Source organism: Phragmites australis, chromosome 13, assembly GCF_958298935.1.
Source record: "Phragmites australis chromosome 13, lpPhrAust1.1, whole genome shotgun sequence".
Lineage (NCBI taxonomy): Eukaryota > Viridiplantae > Streptophyta > Magnoliopsida > Poales > Poaceae > Phragmites > Phragmites australis.
In genome coordinates, this window is record NC_084933.1 from 2695123 (window position 1) to 2719404 (window position 24282).

The following is a 24282-nucleotide window of genomic DNA, read 5'->3' on the forward strand; positions in this document are numbered from 1 at the left end:
TCTGACGGTGCCTCTGAGACTGTAGCTGGGGCTGAGCTGGTAGCAATAGTGGTGCCTTGAGTAGCTATCTCCTGAAGTGCTGCATCGAGCTCCTCAAAAGCAGACTGAACGACTGGAGGAGTCTGAACAGATGGTAGCTGAGAAGGAACAATCGGCTGTGGAGAGTCCTCAAAACAAAGAGCGCCAGTCATAGGAGTAGATAAAGAGGGTAGAACTGGCCTCATCGTTATCCCGACAGGCTAAGAAAATACACCAGTGCTGAAGATGGGTGACAAAGGGAATGTAGACACTGGTGTTCCCAAGAGACCACTGACATTGCCCGGGAGAGGACTAAGTGCTGGGCCTGGTGCCCTAGGAGCAACTGGAAGCTGAAGACTGGAAGCCTGAAAGAGAGACCCAAGACATCCAGATATAAAAAGTGAACATGCGGTCATTGTTCTCTCAATCGGCCTGAAGGGTTTCTAAGGTAGCCTGCTGCTGCTCCTGCTACTGAAGGATGTCTACCTATAGCTTTGCCTGCTGCTCTGCCTGGGCTGCCTGCTGCTGCTACATCTGTTGAAGGATAAGAATGAACTCTGATGGAGGTGCAGCAGGGGCACAAAGGTCACTGTCTTAGGTACTGAAGGTACTGTGGAAGTGGGAACAACCTGAGAAGACCCTCCAACCTCAGCACCATGTGACCTAGCGACTGGTAGGAAGAACTCAAGATCTGAAGAATCCGAGTCGCTATCACTCAAGAAGAATGCGTGTGGGAGCTCTGCCTCGACCACTGCATGGGCCTGATCCTCTGCTGCTGCTCTCTCTCTAACATCAGCTGGCATCTGCTCCTGAGCATAAAACATCGCACGCTGGTCTCGTCGCCTGTCTGAAGGTACTGTGGGAGCATACACATTATAGTGTGTAGGCGACTGCTCGTAGGCCTGAACGTACTGAGGGAATTTGATCGAATGTGCAATCATGTGGGATATGAAATGTGCATAAGGTTGTTGTCTAGCCATGGTCATCCCATCAGCAATCACATCCTCAATCTCATAAAGAATCAAGTCAACTACATCAAATCTCTGGTGAGTGAAGACGGAGAGTATCAGCCACTGCTGCAAACTGGGGATCGCCTCTCCATATCCAATCCTGGGAAGAAGGCTACGTCTCAATGCCATATGTAAAGCCTTTGCCTCAGGAGTTAGCATATCTGGCACTCTCGGTGATCCTGGAGCAAAAGACAGCCTGAAAATCGGTCAGATCTCGTCGTCTGTCGGGAAGACTCCACCAACGAGAGGACAGCGGGGTGGCTGAGCATGAGAATGAACAATCTCGTGTAACCAACGAGAGCTTGCATGAAGACCTAGCGCCTCTAAGATGTTGTTCCGGTAGAGTCTAAAGCTCTCACCCTGGAACATAAACTGAATGAAGTTCCTCTTGGGTGCAATCTAGATCGTGGCATAGAACACTCTCACCCAATCCTCAACATACTAGCCCACTCCAGACACCAACTCAGCTAGTCCAGGGATAGACTCAAAATGAGCTCTCATATCAACTCCACCAGCTGCCAACTCAAGATAATGCCATTTGATCTTCTTATGCATGCTCAAACTGACTCTCCTCCTGAGATAAGAAGCGTGAAAACTCTCCTAGAGATGACAATGTTGTATTACAGCTTTGGAAGCACCATCAAGATCCTGCGAATAACGTCTCCTTGAGATAATTGAGTTAGTTTCTTCTACAAGCATGTTCATGCGAGAATACATATCATTGCATAATTCATTTGGAAGCATCTTGAATTGATTGAGAGCATTCATGAGCACATGATATCTTTCCTCACGAATTTTTCTAGACCCCTCATGAATTTCACAAAGAGCGGTCCATATCTCATTAGCATATTCCTTGCTATGAATTCTAGTCTTAGCATTCCATCTAACTTGTTGATCGGTGAAAGGATGATCAAACCCAATGGAAGTGGCTAGCTAAACTTTAGGAGAAATAGCCTCAAGATAGCTCGTCATGCGAACTTTCCAATATGCGAAGTTCTTTCCATCGAACCTTGGCATGCTACTTCCATTCTCTGGGGCCATTGCTCTAGGATTTAAAGCCTAACAAGAGCACGATACTCTGATACCAATTGAAAGAATCTAATGGCCCTAGAGCGGGGTGAATAGGACACTAATTTAAAACTAAACCACCTACCGATTCCTAGAACAAGAAGCAACCTTAGCCTATAAAGCAACTATACGACATAGCAAGCTAGAAAGGTAAGAACACACATGCAAGCATATAAAACATAAGTAAAGTGTGAATTGAAACTTGTATGAAAGAAATGATAGAAGCAAAATGCGGAATGTAATAAGAGTAGGGAAAGAGGACATCGAATTTTTCGTCCCGAGGTATCGAAGAGTTGGCATTCTCCACTAATCCTCGTTGGAGCATCCACACAAGGATGTCGCTCCCCTTTGAGTCACCGAGACTCAAGTGCTCATTAGTGATTGCCACTTCTCCATCTCCGGATTGGTGAGCATCAAACCAAGTACCTGAGCTTCCCGGGGCTCTCACAAGACCTCCAAGAGCTCACCGAGAACATCTCGAATCTCCACGATCGGCTAGGTGTTGCCAACCACCGAGAGTAACAAGCTAATTGGTTTACTTGATCACAATCAAGCCTAAAACAACAGCTAGATGCACACTCACTACTCTTGAAACACTAATATAGTCCTTAATCTTCAATTAAGAACTTGCAAATCACTTCAAGTACTCTCCCTTGCCTCTAGATGACACACAATGTGTATGAATGCTTCTGAGTTGCAAGAGAGACGAATGATTTTCTCCAAAAATACCGAGCTTCTGTTAAATGGTCCAGTGTATGAATCCTTCAGATCACCGGATAATCCAGTGCTTATAACTTCACATTTCTCCGAAAAATAATTTTTCTGTTAAATCCTCCGGTGTATAGTTCCTTCCATCACCGGATAACCCGGTGAGTTCAGTTGAAGTCTTCTTTAAAAAGATAAATAGTCCGGTGAGTAAAAAACCTTCTTACACCGGACAATCCGGTGAGAACAAACTTCTTGGAACTCATCCAATTCAATCGACTTTGAGTTCTAACTTCTCAACTTCTCACCCATGGATTTGTTTGAGCTACCTAGTGCTAGATTTTCGCAAGTGTGCATCCAACTATGTCTAGACTCAACTAGGTCAAACTACAACACTTAGCCCCCATTTATAGTACGATAAAAAACAAAAAAAGACCTATAACAAATCCAAGTGTCCTTCATCACGTTGTGACATTTAGAACTAGAGGATCCTTAATCTTGACTTAAAAGTACTTTGATCGACCAATAGAATTTCATGATGGACCAAGAAAACCATTGAATCATTGTGAATTAAAGAATTTGAATTCTTAAAAACATATGCATTAATCACAATGATATAGTTGCCATTAATCACTGAAATACTTCCCACTTACTAGAGGCCTAGATGCTACAGCACCGCCTAATTAAGAGGCCAACTTCTCGTCTTGCATATGACTCAGGCTGAGAAAGGTGTCAAAGTTAACCGCATAGTGTGTGATACCCTCTCTAATGACTACTCCAGGTGCTGTCATCACTTGTATATCATTTAAATCATCAAGCTCTATATGTGATTTATAAAGCAAAACATGTTTGCACCAATTACGAATATAATATTTATAAAGTACATAATATATTCTTGATTGTGATACTTGGCTCTCTGGTGGAGGCATGATTTGAGGACATCTATATAAGATAGTCTAGAGTAGTTGCCGTCATAGTGCTTATCAGCACCAAAGTAAGAAGACTTGGAGGAGTGAGGACTCAAAACAGTTGATGTCGTCATTGCCGGGGAGAGAGGAGCGAGGAGGTTGAACATGAGGCTGAGCATAAGGCATCTGAGCTGATCAAGCAGAAGAGGGTCGATGAGCAACATTCAAAATGGACCTACAAGTGAACACCTTCATGATCTACCGCACCTCACTGATCCACCGCATATACTGCAATACCTCATAAAGAATATAGGTGCACATACCAGAAAGCAACTACTTTCACATGACAATATGGCATAATATGCCATTTTATTGTCCTAGACTTCTAAAGTAATGCAAGATGCAATTGCACTGATTTGTGCCACTTCCGCTTTCCATATACACAAAGGATTGGCCATGCAGATGTGTTCCGATGGTTGCTGCAAGGGCTAAGTTGCACATCAGAATTAAACAACACAGACAATCCACGCCAGACAAGTACTCTTTACACAAAAATAAAATAAAACCCGAAAAAGAAACGAGGAAAAGGATAAAAGAAGAGTAAAGCACACGCTCCCGGCCCCCTTCGTCCCTTCTTACATTGGGCATCAACATTCGTCTCGCACAAAATAGCATAGAGCATCATCCACGAGCTACGATGGTAACTCTTCTCTTCTTTCAAAAAGAGGAATGGTATATGCCGTGATTGATGCAAGTGGCACTAAGAGCAGCCCAAACACCTACTCAGCGGACTTAGGAACTCCAGAAAGCTCGACGATGGCGGCGGAGTTATCTCCTCTGTTTTTGAAGGCAGATGTCTGAGGAATGCCCTAACAGCACCCGTCACACCATCTTCAGATTCCATGGCTTTAGCCAGCTCCACAGCCTTTTCTTTCACCTGAAATTACAATGGGTGTTGCTTATGCCCTTATTTATTAGGAAAAATAACAAGTGCGACCCAACTGTTAAACTTAAAAGCCTGTTTAAGACTGTTGACATCACTTTCCACACGCAACAATATGTAAAAGGATAGTTAATAGGTAAGGTCACCAATGCGAACAGGAAAAAGCATATTAAAACCATAACGAGACCCTTTTGTGTACACTCCAGTAGCCCAATCTGAAAATCTATTGTACACATGCAACCTCCAATAAAATAGGATATTCTTTTCATAACCAGTTAACAGATTTTTTTTATTATCGATTTACGCAGAGTTAAATCTCTATTACAGTACAGTTTGCTCTCAGCACAACTGCAATTGATTGGGTGTCTAAATGTTGATTCTGACCGTATCTGAAACATGCGTGGCCTCCCAGTGGACTTCAGGAAATTCACCGGAACCAGGTTCTTAATCCATGCAAGGGACAAGTCAGTCCAAGCCAAAGATAGTGCAGGATTAAACCTAGATTGGTAACATCGCAGGCTTTACAGAAAAGCCACATCCGACAGCTACTTTTAATGAGGCACTAGTAGTATTGCGCAGGAGTGTCATGTATAAACTTATGCAGTGAAGTAAATCCTAGAGAACACACAGTAACCCAAATCAAAGATATACAGGGTCAGCTAATTATTTAGCATCTAGTAAACTAACTGTTTTAATTCCTTCAATCAATAGACGAATGTCAGAATGCTATACTTGTTTGATTTAAGAATTCATACTTTATATACTCTCTCCGTTCAAAAATACTTACGTTTTAGACATGACACGGTCTCCAATATGTACCTTTGACTACTATAGTACATTTATAAAATCAAATAAATTTATGATACTATGAAAGTATTTTTTTTCAAGATAAATCTACACATGATTTTTCATGTTTCCAAACTTAATATCTTAAAGTTATTGATAATCAAAGTTGCAAAAGTTTGACCGGACTGTGTCCAAAACGTCAATTTGTGACTAGAGGGAGTAATATGTACATTTACAACTAGTATTTTTAGAAGAAATGTGACAAGGCTCTAGGTGATTAATAGGATAGATCAAATGTACAAGCCAACTGCCAGCATTGTTGTTAAGTCATCCTCACCCAATCCACGATTACTCATCCAGTTGGTACATGGATAGCACCTTGCACCATCCGCTCGACTAAAAGTTGTAGCCAGACGACTAAATGGTTAGTCGCTGTCTAGGAGTGACTAGTCGGGTATTGCTGGACGCACGATTTGGAGTTTGAGGTTCTGATATGTAAGAGCGGGAATAAACCCTAACATGACCAAGAATTGTGCTACAGTACAACTAAAAAATCAGCTTATTATCTTGTTCCCTTAATCTGATGCAAGATATATATACATGTTCTAAACAGTTGCTTCAAGATTAGAATTGTCTGCTGAACTGGTGAGTCCAGACTAGTCGTTAGTTGACCAAGTTGACAAATCACCCCTACCGCAACTCGATTCAACTTTAAAGCTTAGCAACCTTGGTTTTGAGCATGAAAAGTATGCTACCTGTGTCAATTGACTATATCTACCACACAAAAGATTGATTATATCAATAATACGCTACACTGAGTTCACAATATTTGCTGAGCCATACACATCTATTACCATGTTCTTGTTTTTTTTTTCCCTCAATATCAAAGAAAAAGAAACGAACAAGACAATTTATACTCCTTGACCCACATACATCATGTAATATGCAGGACTTACCTCTGGTTTCATCATGAAGATTATAGCATCGACCAACTTCTGTAAACCAAACTGATCAACTGGAATAGGTGCAGGCCCAAGCCCTCTAGCATGCACCCGGTCGCCCCAGAATGGTTGGTCACCAAAGAAAGGTACAATAGTTGTAGGACACTACAACTCACAAAGATTACAAGGTGAAGAGCTAAATTAAGTACAACAGACCTACAAAACTAGTTTTCAGCAAGAGGTACTTCAAACACATGCTTAACACCATCCTATTGGAAACCATGCCAGAATAAGCTGGAAAGTAAAAACCTACAGGTTTGGACTGATTACATGCAAGTAGTGAGTTCTTGGTCACCAAAGAAAGGTACAGTATTTGTAGGACACTACAAATTACAAAGATTATAAAGTGAACAACTAAATTAAGTACAACAAACTTCCTACAATACTAGTTTGCAGCAAGCATCAAATATAATTGGAGAGGGAGGGAGGGAGGGAGAGAGCTTACTGCTGCTTTGAGGCCAGCAGCTGTCGTGCCAGCACCACCATGATGCACCTATGGAGGTGAAAACAAAAGGAGTAAAGCTTAAAACCTCCTCTCAGGTCTTAAACACCAGTAAATTATCCCAACAAAGGGTAATGCTTGAGTTCTATCACTAAAATAAGATAATTACTGAAATAGCATTGCATAACCCATGAAAAACATTAGTTTCTCAATGTTGGGGAGCATTTCAATATTGACTGTGAACTAAAATCAGTAAATCACTAGAAGAAACAATACGTAATGGGAATATAATATGCTTAAAAACAGATGCATCAAGGGTTACAAGCAATAGCTTACCACTGCCTTACACTGCAGGAAAAGCCAGTCATGAGGGCAGTTGTCCAGTAAATATACGAAATCTTTTGGTTCTGCCACTGCCAAAAGTTCTGGAGTCATCAGAATGGAACAAGAATATATGCCAGGAAACCAATAGGACAACAAGCTGACAAAAGAGCTTACAGGTTCCAAGGCCACCCCAACCTTTGTTAATGATGCCTCTCTGTCCAGTCATTTCGAGTGCTTGGACAATGATTTCAGTCATCTTTTGCGGATCTTGAACTGGCTAGTATATCAGGATTAAAAAAACAGGTTAATTGTCAAAAAGTAGCTAAGAGGAATGTAGTGACAGCTTTGGCTTCATAGCCATAAATAACTTAACAGATAAATCAAGGAAGAAGTCACAGAGTCCTGAATGAATTATTTTTTAATCCTTCAAGTGTATAGCTAACTTTGCAGCATACCAATATGCATGCATCATAAAAGACAATAGTCACACAGGCCATGCATACATAAAACAATGAAAGGAGAAGACATTCAATTCATATGCAACCATTAAATTTCATAGCAACATATTGCAACACAGTTCTGAAAAGAATGAACAAGTACTACAAAGCTAGAGGTGTTCATTCAATGTTGAGTATCAAGATTTTGCAGGAGGACGGAACAAATTACAGAACTTTGACATACCAAGTTACCAACGAGTTTGAAACGTAAAATCTGGGGAAGGGCATTGATGGATGATGGCGAGCATGAGCCAACACATTTGCACAAATTGGTATCTTTTGGGATCAAAATAAAAAACTATGACTCTGACTGCAGGGTGGTTACCAAAATCAACTGTGCATGAACTTTAACATTTCTTTTAGACAGATTGAACTTAAAATGTTAGTGCATGCTTCTGGTGCATAAAGATTCAATGGTCTTCCTTAATTAATTTTGGTATGAACCAAGCGGGAGAGGATGTCTTGAACTTTGTTGTGGCCTATAACCTGATAATAGCTAACACCTTCAAAAAGAGAATCCCATTTAGTGACCTGTAGTAGTGGCAACCACTCTAGCCAGATTGATTGTCCTTGCAAGTAGAGAGGATAGACATGCTTTCTTAGATTGTAAGGTGATACCCGGAGAGTGTGTTGTCCCTCAACATAAGCTTGTGGTGACTGACTTTCACTTCCGCCTACGTGTTCGACGGGACAAGGGCACCAAGTCGCAAGAACGAAGTGGTGGAAGCTCAAAGGAGAGGCGGCACAGAATTTTAAGAAAAGGGTTATTAATGAGGGCCTTTGGAAAGAAGGAGAGAATGCAAATGACATGTGGATGAAGATGGCAACTTGAATTAGGAAGGTGACTTCAAAGGTGTTCGGGGTGACCAAAGGAAGCAGGTGAGAAGCTAAAGACACTTGATGGTGGAACGAGGATGTTCAGAAGGCTATCAAGGAGAAGAAAGAATGTTTCAGATTCTTACAACGTGACAAGAGTGCTGACAACATAGAGAAGTACAAAGTGGCAAAGAAGGCCGCAAGCGAGCTATGAGCGAAGCAAGGGGTCAAACTTATAAGGACTTTTATCAGCGGTTGGGCACAAAAGGAGGAGAAAAGAACATCTATAAGATGGTCAAAATCTGTGAAAGGAAGACGAGGGACGTCAACCAAGTAAAATGCATCAAGGATGGGACCGGTCGACTTCTGATGAGGGATGATGAGATCAAGACTAGATGACGAGAGTACTTCGATGAACTATTCAACGGGGAGAAGAGCTCTACCATTGAGCTGAACGAATCTTTTGATGATATATCAACAGACGATTTGTAGAAATGATTTTTTTTCTATCGAACTAAAGAAGAACTACCCGTCATTAAATTAAACAAGGAAGGAGGGGGCCGTGGGGAAACCCTGCAGAACACAGTCCAAAGGAAAACAAGAAAAGGTAAACAACACACACAACGAAACAACACTCAACTCCAACGCGCCCGTAACAGAAAGAGGGGTGACCCCAAACCTACTGCGCCTAAGGCCATAGCATGCTCAGATACCAAGTGCCCGTTGCACATCGCAGCACGACCTCTTCTCTGATGGCACTAAGGAGACCTTGCGCGCTTAGGCTCATGCCCTCAAACACACAACCATTATGATGTTTCCAAATAAACCAAGCCACCAGGATCACCAAGGAGTTGAACCCCTTGCGTTGATTCTTATCGAGTTGATGTGCAACAAGTCGCCACCAGTCTTAGAAGGAGGCCAAGCTCATGCTCGTCGACGCCACACGTTGTAGACCAACCTCCTGTAGGGAGTCCACCCAAACCTGCTTAGTGAAGACACATTCGATCTGAAGGTGTGAAATGGTTTTCGGTTCCTGATCGTAGAGAGGACACAAATCAAGATGAGGCAACTGGCATCATGCTAGGCGATCAGCTATCCAGCATCGATTGTGGCAAGCCAACCAAATGAAGTAATTTGCTCTAGGAGGCGCCCAAGATTTCCAAAATCTCTTCCACGGCTCTGAAGTGATATGAACGGTGAAGAAGGTCCTATATACCGAGCGAGTAGAGAAGACATCGGACATCGAGCCCATCCATCTATGCGTATCCTCCACCCCATCCTACAACTTAAACTCTAAGATGAGGTCCCATAAGTTGAACTCAGCTAAGACCTGGATAGATGCAACCCCTCTAATGTCATTGACCCAGTCTCTATTTGTGAGGACCTATTGGACAGTCCGACTATTTATAATGCGCTTGGGCACTAAAGTGAGCACATGAGGGGCCAAATCAGCAACTGACTTCCCAAAATCCAGCAATCCGTCCAAAACATAGTGCTAGAACCATTGCCAACTTCATAACACATCATGATAGAGAACAAGGTCGCAGAATTTGCAGGGATTGAAACTCCAAGGCCGGCCCAAGGCTTGTGAGGGTCTGATTTCAACAACCACAAGTACCGCATCCACAATGCCCAACCAAGAACCTCAAGATTGTGAATGCCCAGGTCCCCAAGCTCCTTAGGCATGCAAACTTTGCTCCAAGCTAAGAGACACTGACCACCAATAACATCCCTTCGACCTTTCCACAAGAAGGCTCTCCTTCTCTTGTCGATTGCTTTGATTACCCAATTGGTAAATTAGAATAACAGTGAGAACCGCCTGGACAAGGGTGGCTCTGCCAGCAGGATGGATTAGAGCATCCTTCCAGGTCGATAACCGATCAGCAACCTTATCCACTAAGGATTGCAATGCAGATTTTGTGAGTTTCTTCACGGAGAGGGGTAGCCCTAGATAAGTGCAAGGAAACTCGGTGATATTACATGATGGTTCACCACACACAATGTCAATTTCAGCCTGCACACACTGGGTCAGAGTCACGGAACACTTGTTAATGTTTGTCTGCAACCCGAAAACCTCTCCAAAACACTGAAGAATCCTTTTGACAGCATCAAGCTCCGCAACAGCAGGTCTCGAAAACAGTACCATATCATCAGCATACAATGATACTCGATGATTGAGTGCTCTAGTGGAGAGAGGTTGGAACAGACCGACCTCACAAGCCTTATGTAGAACCGACTTCAAGACACCCATAATAAGAATAAAAAGCATTGGCGAGAGCAGATCCCCTTGCCTCAAACCCCTCCGATGATGAATCAAGTCCCCAGGATCGCTATTCAGCAAAACCCGAGTAGAGGCCGTGGCAAGCAAATTACTTAGCATATTACGCCAACATTCACCGAAACCCAAAAACCTGAGAACCTCTAGGAGAAAACTCCAGGACACTGAATCAAATGCCTTAGATGTGTCCAGTTTCAGCAACACTCAAGGTTTCTTTTGCCAATGTAAGAAACCGGCAGAGTTCAGCACCAATAAGAAGTTATCCTATATACAACAGCCACGAATGAAAGCGCTTTGATTAGGAGCGATCGGAGCATCCAAACCTCGAAGCAAGCCTTCTTGCCATAATTATGGTCATCTGATTGGCGAAACTATGGATTAAACTTATGGGCCTATAATCTTTCACTTCTATAGCATCCGATTTCTTCGGCAATAGGGTCAGGAAAGCTGAATCCAGAAGATGGAGCTTCCTTCGATCTCCTTTCTGAACAGCAGCAACCACAGCCACAACGTCCTCTTTAATAATAAGCCAACAAACCCGGTAAAACCTGCCGGTAAACCCATCCGGACCTGACGCTTTGTCCAAGGGCAGTTGCTTAATTGTGTCCCAAATTTATGTCTCAGTGATAGGACCATCAAGGGCCGAGTGTTCATGAGGAGGCTGGTAGAAGGACGCAAGGTCAAAAGTGACTGCCCTCTCTTCAGCCGAGCCTAACAAGTTAGTATAAAAATCCAAAATAACTTTGTGCTTCTCCTGCTGACTTGTGATCAATTGGTCATCAACCTTTAGTTTAGATATAAAATGCTTACGCTTTCTATGGTGAGCTTGGGAGTGGAAGAAAGCAGTATTCGCGTCACCCTCCTTCAGCTACCCATTCCGAGAGCGAAGGCGAGCGATTGTACACTCCAGGGATGCCAGTCCAAGGCTATGCTTCTTAAGTTCCCTGCGCAACCATTCTTCTTCTATAGATAGAGGCCTAATATCCTGAGCAATATCCAGGCTGTGAAGGATCTCTATGGCCCACAGCAACATGATTTGATATTACCCACTGTACGTTGACTCCAAGATTGCAATGCCCTGCTCAAGTTCCGGAATTTAACAGCAAGACAACAGAGAGGGTAGGTTTCAACAACCGATTCTGACCAAGCTGCCTGAACAACCTCCTGAAAACCGTCCATTCTAGGCCAATACCCTTCAAAGTTAAAGCACTTTTTCCCCCTTTATCCCGAAGCCCAAGTATCAACGAACAGTGGTCTGATATAAGAGAGACTGCACTTTGCAACAAACAATCCGAGAAGAGAAGGTCCCAATCTGGTGTGCAGAAAACACGGTCAAGCCGCACGAGCGTGGGCGCCTCCCACTCGTTGGACCATGTATATTTTCTACCAATTAAAGGCAGCTCCTGTAGTTCGATGTCATCAATAAATCTCCGAAATCTACCCATCATTGCTTGATTAATATTGGCGTCATTCTTGTCTTCGGCCCTGTATATCATATTGAAGTCTCCGGCTAGAACCCATGGTCCTTGGCATAGAGAACGAACGTCCCTTTAACTCCTGCAAGAACAGGACCTTTTCTGCATCTGTTTGAGGCTTGTACACGCCGGTTAGCCACCAGTTGGGGCCATCATCCATGGTGAATTGGACAAAAACTGAGTATCTATCGGTACGCGACCCTATGGCCCAACAAGCTGCACTTTTCCAAGCGATCAAGATGCCACCTCTGGTTTCGTCAGGTGGTAAAGCTTCAAACTAATCAAACTCAAACCCAAGGGATGAAAGCAAATGCCGACGGGATATACTTGCAATCTTTGTTTCTTGGAAACAAACTATGCCAGCCGACGAAGAAAGGACCATTTCACGGATAGAATCATGTTGCGCTCGCATATTAAGCCCGCGAACGTTCCAGATCAAAATATAAGAGAGATCCATTATGATGAGAGCAAAACCCGACCAAGAGAAAAGAGAATACCCCCACCTATAGGGACACCAGTTCAACTTTGGACACCCAAAGAGTGCAGCCAAGGCCTCTAAATGACGTCGCGAAATTGGTTGCTCAAAAAGCTTGGCATAGCATTGTTGCGCCTGTTCACCCATTTGTTCCCCTTCGGCCAGAATCCCAAGGATGCACATGATCCTCGCTATTGTGCGACGATGTACTGAGGAATGCACACCGCGCACTTGTCACTTATTCCGACGCAGGACGAAGGCAGGTGAACCCTGACACCCTAGGCAATCAACTGGGCACGTGAGTAGGCCATCAACAGGGCACGTGAGATGTTTTATGAATTTCGCCGCCAGAGGTTCAACAGGCCGAGTCGATGGTGTGGTGTGTCCTGTAGCGTGAGTGCGGAGAAGCAAGTTTGTCCATTGCCCTCCTTGAGTAAACGATGTCACGGGTTTTAGGCTTGTATCTGTTCTGTCGGTCACAAGAAGCAATAGCCCGCAATAGGGTGTACAGCCCAGGCATACCCCCTACGTTGGCATCCATAGGGCCAGCGATTATCCCACCACCAGACGCATCGGCCACCGCTTGGGCCCCTACGCACTCGCAGGGCTCGTCGGACGAACTTGTCGTGGGGAGGAAAACCCCTGGCAAGGCGGGCGTGGAGTCAAGGTGTTTGTTACGGGTTGAGGCGGCAGCAACTAGGGGGCAGAGGGACGGGCAACGAGGCGTCATATCTAGGGAGTTGGTCAATTGTGACACTGGAGGTGCCTTAGTTTCTGGAGCATCGTGGCAAGGAACCAGAGGGGTGTCGATGTCCACCTCTGACGCCCGCGCAGCCAACGTAACTGCGAGCCTGAAGACTAGCTAAGGCATGGGAAGGCTTAGCGGCTGTGGAGTGGCCGAGTGATGGTCGCCTGCGAAGGTCTGGCTAGCAGACATTTCAAACATCATGAGGTCACATGGCAGTAGCATCAAGGCGGGTGAGCCAGCAAAAAAGCGTTCCGGGAGTTGAAGGAGATCGTAGTCTGTCTGGTTTGAAGCAGGGATTGAAGTCGCACTTCGCTGCTTGGGATGAGGCGCAAAGAATGTGGCCACCGACGATGCAAAAGACACCTTGGGCCTTCACTCGGTGGAGCGCTTGGAACTCCCCTGATCATCATGTCGTAGGCGTTACTCTAGAACAGGAGGGAAACTGTCCCCGCAGCTAGCCTCCCCACGACGCCTGGAGTCGTGCTTTCCACGATGGTGACAACTATGGACACAATCCCTTGCATCTCGGTCATCCCAGGCGCCGTCAACTCTGCCCTATTGGTCCCAGTTGCTCACCTTGGAAATGCGGGTGGGTGGCAAGCACTTTGGCTCGACGCCTCCATCAGGGACACCATAAGCCCAGTCCAAGATGCGCTCCCAAAGCCTATTCAGATCTTCGTCATCCTTTTGGCTATCAATGAGAAAGGTTAGATCATAGACAACTTCAAGGTGTATGAACAACCTGTAGGTTTGGCCATTCTTTGGCCCATGTGGTTCCTCAGAGTGGATTTTCACAATCGGCAATGGAGTTGATGTGGGGAGAAGCTCACTGCCCCTCAATAATCATGAGCCAGACGATCCATGGGATGTGGCTTGGGTTGCTGCACCAAGCCCAAAGGTCGTAGGTCCTTGTGCGTTCCATTCTCCTCGAGTGCTCTTCTAGCGCATGGAGCTTACCTACCACCATAGCAGCAATCTCTTCTGACCAAGCATGCAGTGGTAGGCCTTCAATTCTGAGGCGAACATGGAAATCCTGGTGAGTTGAGTCTACAGTCCTTCTATCTGTCCAGGCAGCAAACCGGAAGTCACGCCCATGGTAGGAGGCGCCGCTTTCACACCACCTCGTCGCGAGTCTGCTGGTCGCTGAAGATGACCAGAAAGTCTTCAAGATGATGCTTGACGATATGGCAATGGTGCATGCGAACACCGAATTGTTCCATCAGAGCATCGCTGAGGTGGTGGGGCCTGGTCATCAACGACGGCTAGGAACCGACCAGGCAGCTGATCGTGGCCCTGGCGAGGAGGCGGTCCAGCTGGCACGCGACGCTGCCGGAGGCAGAGATGGTCGTGAACTTCTGAAGTGACCATGCCGCTGAATCACCCGGGAAGGAAGCCATGCAGCCTTCAAGTGGTGAAACTTGCGGTGGCAGCATCTGGAGCCGCACCACGGGCAATCACTACATCGAAGCGCCAGCGAGCAGCGCTTGTTTCTAGGAGAGCTGGCTTGATCGGGCAAGGGTGGATGGCAATCTAGCGATCCAGCCGGTGCTGGTTTTGTGAGATGTCAGTTTGCAATCAACTGCACGATGGCCTTACTTCCAGCAGCGCCAACATTTTGTTGGATCTCTGCAACTAGACACTGTGTGGTCTTGTGCTAAGCAGTTAAAACACCTTCCCTCTGCCTTTCTTTTATAGAGCTCTGAAGACGCGTTACGCCAAGCAGCTAGCCTGGCTAGTGTGGCGCATCGTGAATGCAATCTTTCTTTGCGCCACCAGTATCTAGGTTTCACGAAGTGCCAATCATCCTGCTCAGTGGAAACTTCAAGAGCCTAGAGCTCTGGATGCTCTGCTACAACTGAGGTCTCAGAGTATGAGGAGTCATGCTCTTGGGTGCGGCCAAACTGGCAAAAACCTCTGCCTTGGTTGTCTTTGAGTTGAATGTTGTATGTCCTCCTTGGTGACAAGTTGTTTGTTATCATGGGCGAAGTTGGAACAGCAAACCCCTTCCCTTTGCTCGCCCTGGAGATGCAATCTCGTTGCAGGAACGACTGGGCACGGTGCGGCTCTGGTTGACACTGGTTAGGACGTCGTTGGTGAGCCCTTCTTGGCTGTAGATCAGGCTGTTGAGCAGAGTGACCTTTGGTGTAGACTGATTCCATGACTAGAGGCATATTGGAGATAAAGTTGATGACAGGTGGTGGTGGTGGACGCTGTTGTAAGCCCCCAAATGGAGCTTGAGGCCGGATCGCCAAAGGGGGTGGCTCATCACCGGTGGAAGGCTTGGTCGCCAGCATGCCAACACTCTGCATCGGTCGTCGAACTGCGGATTCAATGCTCGCAACCACGTTCTCCTGCCGCAGAGGTGCGCAAAGGGAAACGAGAAGTAGAGCTTAGGCCTCTGGAGTTGAAAGCGCTCCGGGTTTGAGTGAAGCATCGACCACGGCTGGCTTGAGGGAGGTGAGATCTGGCCGCAGCTCGCATGAATCCAGCTTTGGATGTTGCGACTCCATGAGGTGATACTCATTCAAGGCGGCACGGTGCAACAACACATCGTTTGGCTCTTGGGAAGCGGATCTGCAAGAAGACTACAGGAACAACAAATCCATGGTGTCTGCTATCTCACCTGAGAGTTCTTGTGACGAGGAAGCTGAGCCCACCAGAGGCGACACCAACGCTGTGCCCGCCGCGCCATCGGACCTGGAAGCGGCCGTCTCCTAGCCAGCACGGAATGCGAGCGGATTTGCGTTTCTCGCGGGGTTGGCATTGGGCGAACGATCTCTAGACCTTGCAGAGAACACCGAACAACAGTTGGGAGGGGCGGGCGAGTGGATTTACAGGCTGGATCTGTGGATTTCGGGTGGGGATTTTTGGAGGGGGGGGAGGAGGCTAGGATTTGGTGGGGAGCTGAGGATCGCCACGGAGGCAAACGATCACCGGAGGCTCTTGACAGTCCAAACATTTTCCTTCGGTTCTTTTTAGTCAATGTAGGAATGATTCATGAAACTGAGGTCAAGGAAGCTTTAAAAAGGATAAAAGGAGGCAAGACGCTAGACCCTAATAGTATCCCCATTGATGTGGAGATGTCTTGGAGACATAGCGATGACATGGCTAACTAAACTCTTCAACCTAATTTTTTGGTCAAACAAGATGCCCGAAAAATGGAGAAGTATTTTAATACCAATCTTCAAGAATAAGAGAGATATTCAACGACATGCAATGAAGCTATAGGGGAAAGTTATTGAGCATCGCCTAAGAAGAATGACGAACATTACCAAAAACCAATTTGGTGTCATGCCTAGGAGGTCAACCATGGAAGCGATCTTCTTGATAAGGCAACCTAGATATAGAGAACAAAAGAAGGACCTGCACATGGTATTCATTGACTTGGAGGAGGCTTACGATAAAATATCGAGAAATGTCATGTGGTGAGCCTTGGAAAAACACAAAGTCCCAACAAAGTACATTACACTCATCAAGGATACGTACAATAACATTGTGACAAGTGTTCGGACAAGTAAAGGTGTCACCGATGACTTTCCACTTAAAATAGGACTTTCCAATAACCTTATTTATTTGCTTTGGTGATGGATAAGGTCACAAGGGACATTGTTGACGATGCGGTGCTAGTTGACGAGAGTAGGATAAAGATTAATAGGAATTTGGAGTTGTGAAGATATACTTTAGAATCGAAAGGTTTTAGACTTAGTAGGATCAAAACCGAGTAACCGAGTATATGAAGTGTGATTTCGATACTACTAGGCATGAGGAAGAAGACGTTAGTCTCGGTGGAGAGGTGGTTCCCAAGAAAGATACCTTTCGATATTTGGGATCGATGCTACAGAGGGATGGTAATATCGACGAAGATGTTAGTCATCGAATCAAAGCCGGATTGATGAAATGGCACCAAGCTTCTCACATCCTCTTTGATAAGAGGGTGCCACAAAAGCTGAAAGTTAAGTGTCATAGGATGACAATTCAACCCATGATGTTGTATGGTGTCGAATATCAGCCAACTAAAAGGCGACACATCCAACAGTTAAGTGTAGCAGAGATACATATATTACGATAGATTTGTGACCATACAAGAAAGAATCGGATCCAAAATAATGATATACGTGACAGGGTAGGGATAATGCTAATTGAAGAAAAGCTTGTCCAACATCGGTCGAGATGGTTTGAACATGTCCAACGAATGCCTTTAGAGTCACCTATGCATAGCGGGATACTGAGACACGATGATAATATGAAGAGAGACAGGAGTCAACCAAACCTAATATGGGAGAAGTCTGTAAAGAGAGACTTAAAGGAAAAGAATACCCCAAAGGAACTATCCACAGATAAAAGCGCATGAAAGTTAGCAATCCATATGCCATAATCATAACTTATGCATCAGTCTCTTTATATCGTTATTACTGTTATTTTCTTTACTATTACTAATACATTCATTATCGTTATTGTTTTCTCATCGTCTTTTTAGCTGGATCTTGTGGGTTCATCTCTAGCCTACCCCAACATGCTTGGGACAAAGGTGGTTGTTGTTATTGTTGGTGTTGGTCTTCCTAATAAAATAATCTCCTAACATCAACATACTAACATGTCTATAGATTAAGAACTAAACATTGTTTGATCACACTTCTACCACAAGATTAAAAAGCTTTAAATGACAAAATAGTTTATTGTTATCAGTTGTTGTAACATTGTAACAAGTGAACAAAGCATATAACAAGTTGATTGTGGTAAAACAACCAGAAGTTCCAAGAGTCTAAATGGTGTTCTGACTGTCACTTTCACAAAACATTTCATACAAAGTAAAACCCGTTTTGCCAAGTAATTTAAAGTACAAACTACAAACACAAGTGCAAATCAACAAAAAAAAACTGCCAGCGCATGCAGAATAGTTAAATACAATACAGTCGATGAGATTGACTGAAATAAAACTTCAAAGTGTGTATGAAATAAACATAAAGCAAGTTCCAATTGATCTTACAAGGCTACCAAAACCAATATATATGGGCTTGTCACCAGCTTCAAGCCATTTCACAAGTGATTCAGGAGCTACATAGTTGGAAGCAAGGTCAAGGAAGCAAAATCCAACAACATCAATCTTGGGGCCCCAGTCTGCAATCCAATACATGAAAACTATCTCGAGTCACTGGCTATTCATAACTACAAGATGCTTGTAGAAAAGTGCAATCTGAAAGCTTCGAAGAAACTGTTTTCACAATTTTTCGAGAAAAACTGCTTTCACAATAAGCTACTCCACTAGCATCATGTCTCCCACCATATTGACTTGGTACAAAAGCTCTTCTATACAATCAGCAGTGAAAAGCCTAGATATAGCTTAACAAGCAATTTTGATGCTACACTTCAGATGACAAGTTATCGGATATTCAGACATCTGCAAACTACACTGAACTTAGCATTGACTTGCTACTAGCCTACTAGTCAGTCAGTCATACAATGCCCACTTCTATATAATGAGAAATTTGGAAGAGCGTTCTCATAACTCAGGTATGGAACCTCTCTAGCACCATGACCAGTTAACTTTTTCACTGATGCAAAATCCGCAAGTTTTTTCGGTTAGACCACAATTGCTCATCCAGATCACTGTGCATCAATGAAGATGGACCGATTTGAAATAAAAAATGAAAATTGGAAGATATACAACATTTTAGAATCTATCTTATCAAATCTCTCAACTAAATTTAAAAGTGGCTGCTGCCAGAAAAATGGGTGAAAGGAAATCAAAGATCCCGACTCAGCTGCATGCTTTGGCAATTAAAGAGTGATGAGGTTAATGTTATAATTTCACCTCAAGCCAGTAAGTATGACAGACCTTTTGGTTTCGGGACAAGGTGAGGACTCCAAATGTATCCATGTGGAATATCATTGCCAGAACCCTGTGCACCACTTAGGTATGTTACTGGACGCAGCTTCAACTTTTTCTTCCTAAATTCATTTATCATATCCCGTATACCAAGCCAAATCATAGAGTCCACAATTTGATACGAAAGCTGCAAATGTAGAAACCAGTATATAGGTTAGATATCAGATCAAATGCTGTAACAATGGCTTCAAGGGCATCCAACTCGAATACAGATCTTCAAGAAGATGCCCTAGGCTAGTCAGCTTGGGCTTGCTTCTGGTTGCAAAAGCTGAAGAGTGAAGCTAACAGCCTTGTGCAGTGTGCAGTGTGCACCTTAGCAACTGGCAAGATGAGCTCAGCATCTTGACATGGCATGCAATTCATGAAGCTGCCCCCTCGACCTCCAAATATGCACACTAAATGCAAGTAAACTAGAGTGCATGCACACACTTAGGCACGCAGAGCAAAATGTTAAGAATAGCAACTTGTATTCAATAGTAGCTATTGGGGGCAATATATAGAAAATATATAAAGGTGTACAGGATAAGGACTCTAGTAACCTATAAGTAAGGGATAAAGATTCTATATTACTAACACCCTCCTCAAAAGCAAGCCATATGCAATGTGTTGCATTTGAAAGAGATAATACTAAGTAATAAACTTAGACTAATACATCCAAAAATTGTCTCTTCAAAACCGTCGTAGAGTGGAGCCATTGTAATCCTATCGAATCAAACCGAAGAAGTTCAAAGCGGAGCACAAGAGTAGATTTGTGATGATAATAACAAAAGAATGCCCTTGGTCAAGACACAGACAACGAGCAGCAAGACTACAAACGAAAATTGTCACTACAGCTACGAAAAGGCCAAGATGACACAAGAATGCCCTAGACCAAGATGACGAATAGCAAGACAACAAACGAAGTTGTCACTAAAGACAGAAAGGTCTAGATGACATTGTTGCATCAATAACAACAACAAAAATCGACTAATTAACAAAGGAATATGTGGACTCACACGAAATAGACAAACTCAAAGAGAGACTAAGACTTGGATGTGGACGCAACGGAATTACAAAAACTCTAATATGAGACTAAGGCGCATAGCCTAGCAGCAGCACCACCACACATCGACTAGCACAAACTAGCAATATGCATGCATGAGATTGACATCCCAATGTACACCAAGAGGTAGCCTACCAGACCATAGCAAAATTCATATGGCAACCTATGAAACATCGATACTCCAGTATGGCAACATATCCGTATTCGATGTTGTATCCGATACCGATACGGCTCGAATACGTATCCAGAAAAAAAAATGTGGATACCTCATGGATACCTAAGGGATATGGCTCGGCCTAATAGCTAACCTAAACACAACAGACAACACCCTCACGACTCCCAGCTCCGTGCTCACTCTAGCCGGTCGCCACCACGCCGACAGCGACACCCTCCACCACCTGCCGGCGGCGAGCCGACGACGCCAACGCCCTCTTAGCCACCGCTCGGCCCGCACGCGGCAATGCCTCGCCTAAGCCTCCGTGGATAACAACCCACCAGGACTCCACCAGTCGTGTGAGCCTCCGCAGACGGCGAGGACAACAGCTCAGCAATGCCTCGCCTGAGCCTCCGGCGACACCCTCCACAGCTCCACCTAGCCAGATCTGGTGAGTCATTGCCACACCTCGTTGCAGAACCAGTGATTTGAATTGTGAAATGCTCATGCAGTTCCTGGTTCTTTTGCAAACTATACTTGGAGGATGAGAGCATTATCTTAATTCGATTTGTGTCTGCGTCTTGGTTCCTTTTCTGCTCAAGGTGCAGTGCCTGCATCATTGTGTTAATTTGCAAACAGCAACAGTTTTTGTATATGCAATAGCTCCTAAATGCAATATATGATGCCTGATCTTCTTATTTGTATATGCAATAGCTACTGCTTGATTGTTGAATGCCTGAATGAGTAGTACTTTGTGTCTAGGCTAGAATTTAAGTAGAACATGGGAGTAACTTAATACTATTTTTTAAATATTAAAATGTATCCATGTATAGGGTTTTTTTTTTAAATGTCATATCCCCGTTATCCGTATTGGCCCGATACCGATACCCGTATCCATATCGGTGCTGCATAGATGGCAAGCAACAGAGCGTGTGGTAACAAGCGAGGACATAGAGCTCCTGACAGCAACGTGAAGATACATGCCAAAGTAAGACAACCATCCGAAGGAGCATGAAGATCAGCGCTTGAAGCTAGTCAGCATGGCCCCTTCACTGAGCTTGAACCGATTGACTTTCTTCTCCCAGCCCTACAGCAGCACAATCTTCAAAACGAAGTTCTTGACGATCTCTGGCTCACCATTCATCAGGAATGCCAATGCACTTGGCACGAAATCCCTCACAAACACCAATTCGTAGTCGAGACCTTCCGACTTCCTCTTCCTATGATGCGTGGTCGAAGGCGACGATGATGTCAAGGGGCTAGCCGCGGAAGAAGACGAGGGGGCTGCAGAGCACCTACCTGGCATCATCGACGATGGGGTGGAGCCCGAAGGAGTGGAGCACAGAGGAGACCGTGCTGACGACGGAGCGCAGGCCGCCCCTTGGTGAGTACATGCCGTTGAAACCGCCACCTCCCTTATCGTAGCCGCGGGAGGGTAGTTAGATCCGACCGTGGCTGCGGCGGATCCGGACAGACAGGGGCGGAGCGACACGAATCCCGCCAGGCCAACTAGCCGGAGCGGAGCCGGGGCTGGTCGGCGTGGCTCAGGGAGGCGCAGCGGTGAGGACGGGCGGCCAACGGCGGGTCGGCGAGGGATGAGTGGCCGTCAGAAGGGTCGCAAATCCAACCGACAAAGCACGGGCAGCCGGCGGCCCCGCGTGCATCCAAATCCAATCCGCTTGAGCGGATCCGCGGGGAGACAGAGGGAGAGAGAGGGAGCCAACAGCAAGTTAGATTGGATCAAGACGAGTTGCGATGTCAAAAAAAAAAACCAACTGTAATACCATGTTAGAAATAGCAACTTGTATTCAATAGTGACCCTTGGAGGTAATATATAGAGAGTACATGAGAGAGTACAGGATAAGGACTCTAGTAATCTATACGTAAGGGATAAGGACTATATTACTAACACAAAACACCACACCGATATAATGTCACACCGCAAAATTTCGATTTTGGGTTGTGACCATTTTAAAATAATAAAATAATTTTTTTTTGAAATTTGAAAGCTTTTCCGAAATTTTGTTTAGAGTTTAAAAAGGATTTGTTTTGTATGATGAAAAATGCATTTATAAAATATTAGAATAGGTTAAGGAGTTTCAAGGTTGGATAATTTCTTGCTCCTTTTTTTTCCAATATTATCCAAAATCCCTATATCAATTTCTTCCGTCTTATATCTTGTCACCATTTCCCTAAAGCTCTGAAGTTCCCTATCTTTATTTATCCCTAATTCCTTCCCTTACCAAAGATGACCCAAGCTACCCTGTCCCTTCTTCCATCTCCAGATCGAGAGGACATGAACAAAGCCATTCGCCTTCCTGACTCCATGGATGCACAAAGGAGCTCCCAAAACCGATGAATTCAATGTGCACCCGTATTGTTTAAATGCCAATATTGAATATGTCGTTGTCCTCATTCAATCCCCTCATCAATTCCCTCTTTATTTCCCTCAATTCATGATCAAAACCGCCACTTTAATGGCCATAATGGCAATTAAAGCCGGCTACTAGTTACTCCTTGTCGCCAGTCTCGTCTTATCATGAAGTTTCGGAGTTCAAGACGGCCCCAAATGCAAATCTTGATAATACCAAAGTTGTAGGTCTCGTCGAGAGCTTCGATTTGCACCTATGTAAGTTCCCATTTGGATAACAGACCTAAGAATAATTGCCCCTGAGATCAGTGCTGCGCAGATAAGGCAGAATTCAAACAGTTCCTCTTGTAACGTATTTTTGGAAATCAAGATGGTATTTTCAGAAGTTCCAATGAATACCAAAGTTGTAGATCTTTTCGAGTACTACAAGATAGAGACAAAAAACGTCCAATTTGGAGTTCAGACGGTGAAGTTATCGTCCTTGAACCTGTGCTATTCGTTTCATCTTCCTGCGCCCATTCATTTCGTCTTCCACCATCACCATCCTTTCACCTCCCCTCATGGCTGTCCCTCTCCCTCCCTGCACCTATAAAAGACACCCTCTAGGTAGCTGCAAGCAGCACACCTCCCCCACGTCGAAAGGCTACCAAAATGCCGCCCCAACACCATCTACCCCAAGTCCGGCGGAGCGCCGCCCATGCTCGTTCACTGGTGACCCTCACACCGCGTCCTCACTTCCAGAGCATCGAAGCAAGGTGAGACACTACCCTATGACCTCGCCTCCGCTCCTCGTCCTTCGACGAAGCACCACGCCGAGCCTCTTCGCCAACCGCCACCGAGGATCCTCTCCACAACCGTGCCCCGTTGGACTGCGTCGCTGTGCCGCCGCCGTCGGTGTCGTCTCGTCTCCATGAATCCTTCTTCTCCGATCATCGCAGCAAGGTGAGGACCTCGGGCCAGCCCCTCCCCCTCCTCCTCTCCCCAGTATGGACGCCATTTGTGATCCCTAACTGAACCCCCAACCCCGGCCAAAGCTCGATCTGCGCCGCCACGGCCGTCGCTGTCGCGGACAGCCGCGCGGCCGTCGATTGGCATCGGCGTTCCCTGACTAATCATAGATCGGATCGCCATGCCCTTTGACTAACACGTGTCCCTAGATGTTCCCCATGCCCTTACCAAACCGTTCGGCTATTAGAGCACCGACGCTGCCGGGATCACGATCGTCGTGCCACTACCCCAGTCTGGAATTCTACGCGTGCAGCGCGGGTTCAGATCGCGTTCCCCGGCGATCTAGCACTCCAATGCTTGAGTCCTTTGGCCGAGGCGTGCCTCTG

At 45.1% G+C, this 24282-nt stretch overlaps 1 protein-coding gene across 3 annotated transcripts in view; it reads right to left on the reverse strand.

Moving 5' to 3' along the window:
* Positions 1 to 4103: 4103 nt before the first annotated feature.
* Positions 4104 to 24282, reverse strand: part of LOC133888923 (sterol 3-beta-glucosyltransferase UGT80A2-like) — a 28515-nt gene continuing 8336 nt past the window's right edge. The window contains exons 8-14 of one of the 3 annotated variants that reach the window (XM_062329317.1): positions 19331 to 19508; positions 18482 to 18612; positions 7380 to 7482; positions 7218 to 7294; positions 6885 to 6932; positions 6395 to 6544; positions 4104 to 4646 (exon numbers count right to left, since the gene is read on the reverse strand). In XM_062329317.1, coding sequence (XP_062185301.1) covers positions 4470 to 4646; positions 6395 to 6544; positions 6885 to 6932; positions 7218 to 7294; positions 7380 to 7482; positions 18482 to 18612; positions 19331 to 19508 — 864 coding nt within the window. In that variant the 3' untranslated portion in view covers positions 4104 to 4469. The remainder of the gene's footprint in view (positions 4647 to 6394; positions 6545 to 6884; positions 6933 to 7217; positions 7295 to 7379; positions 7483 to 18481; positions 18613 to 19330; positions 19509 to 24282) is intronic. The other 2 variants (XM_062329318.1, XM_062329319.1) reach the window with 2 other exon arrangements.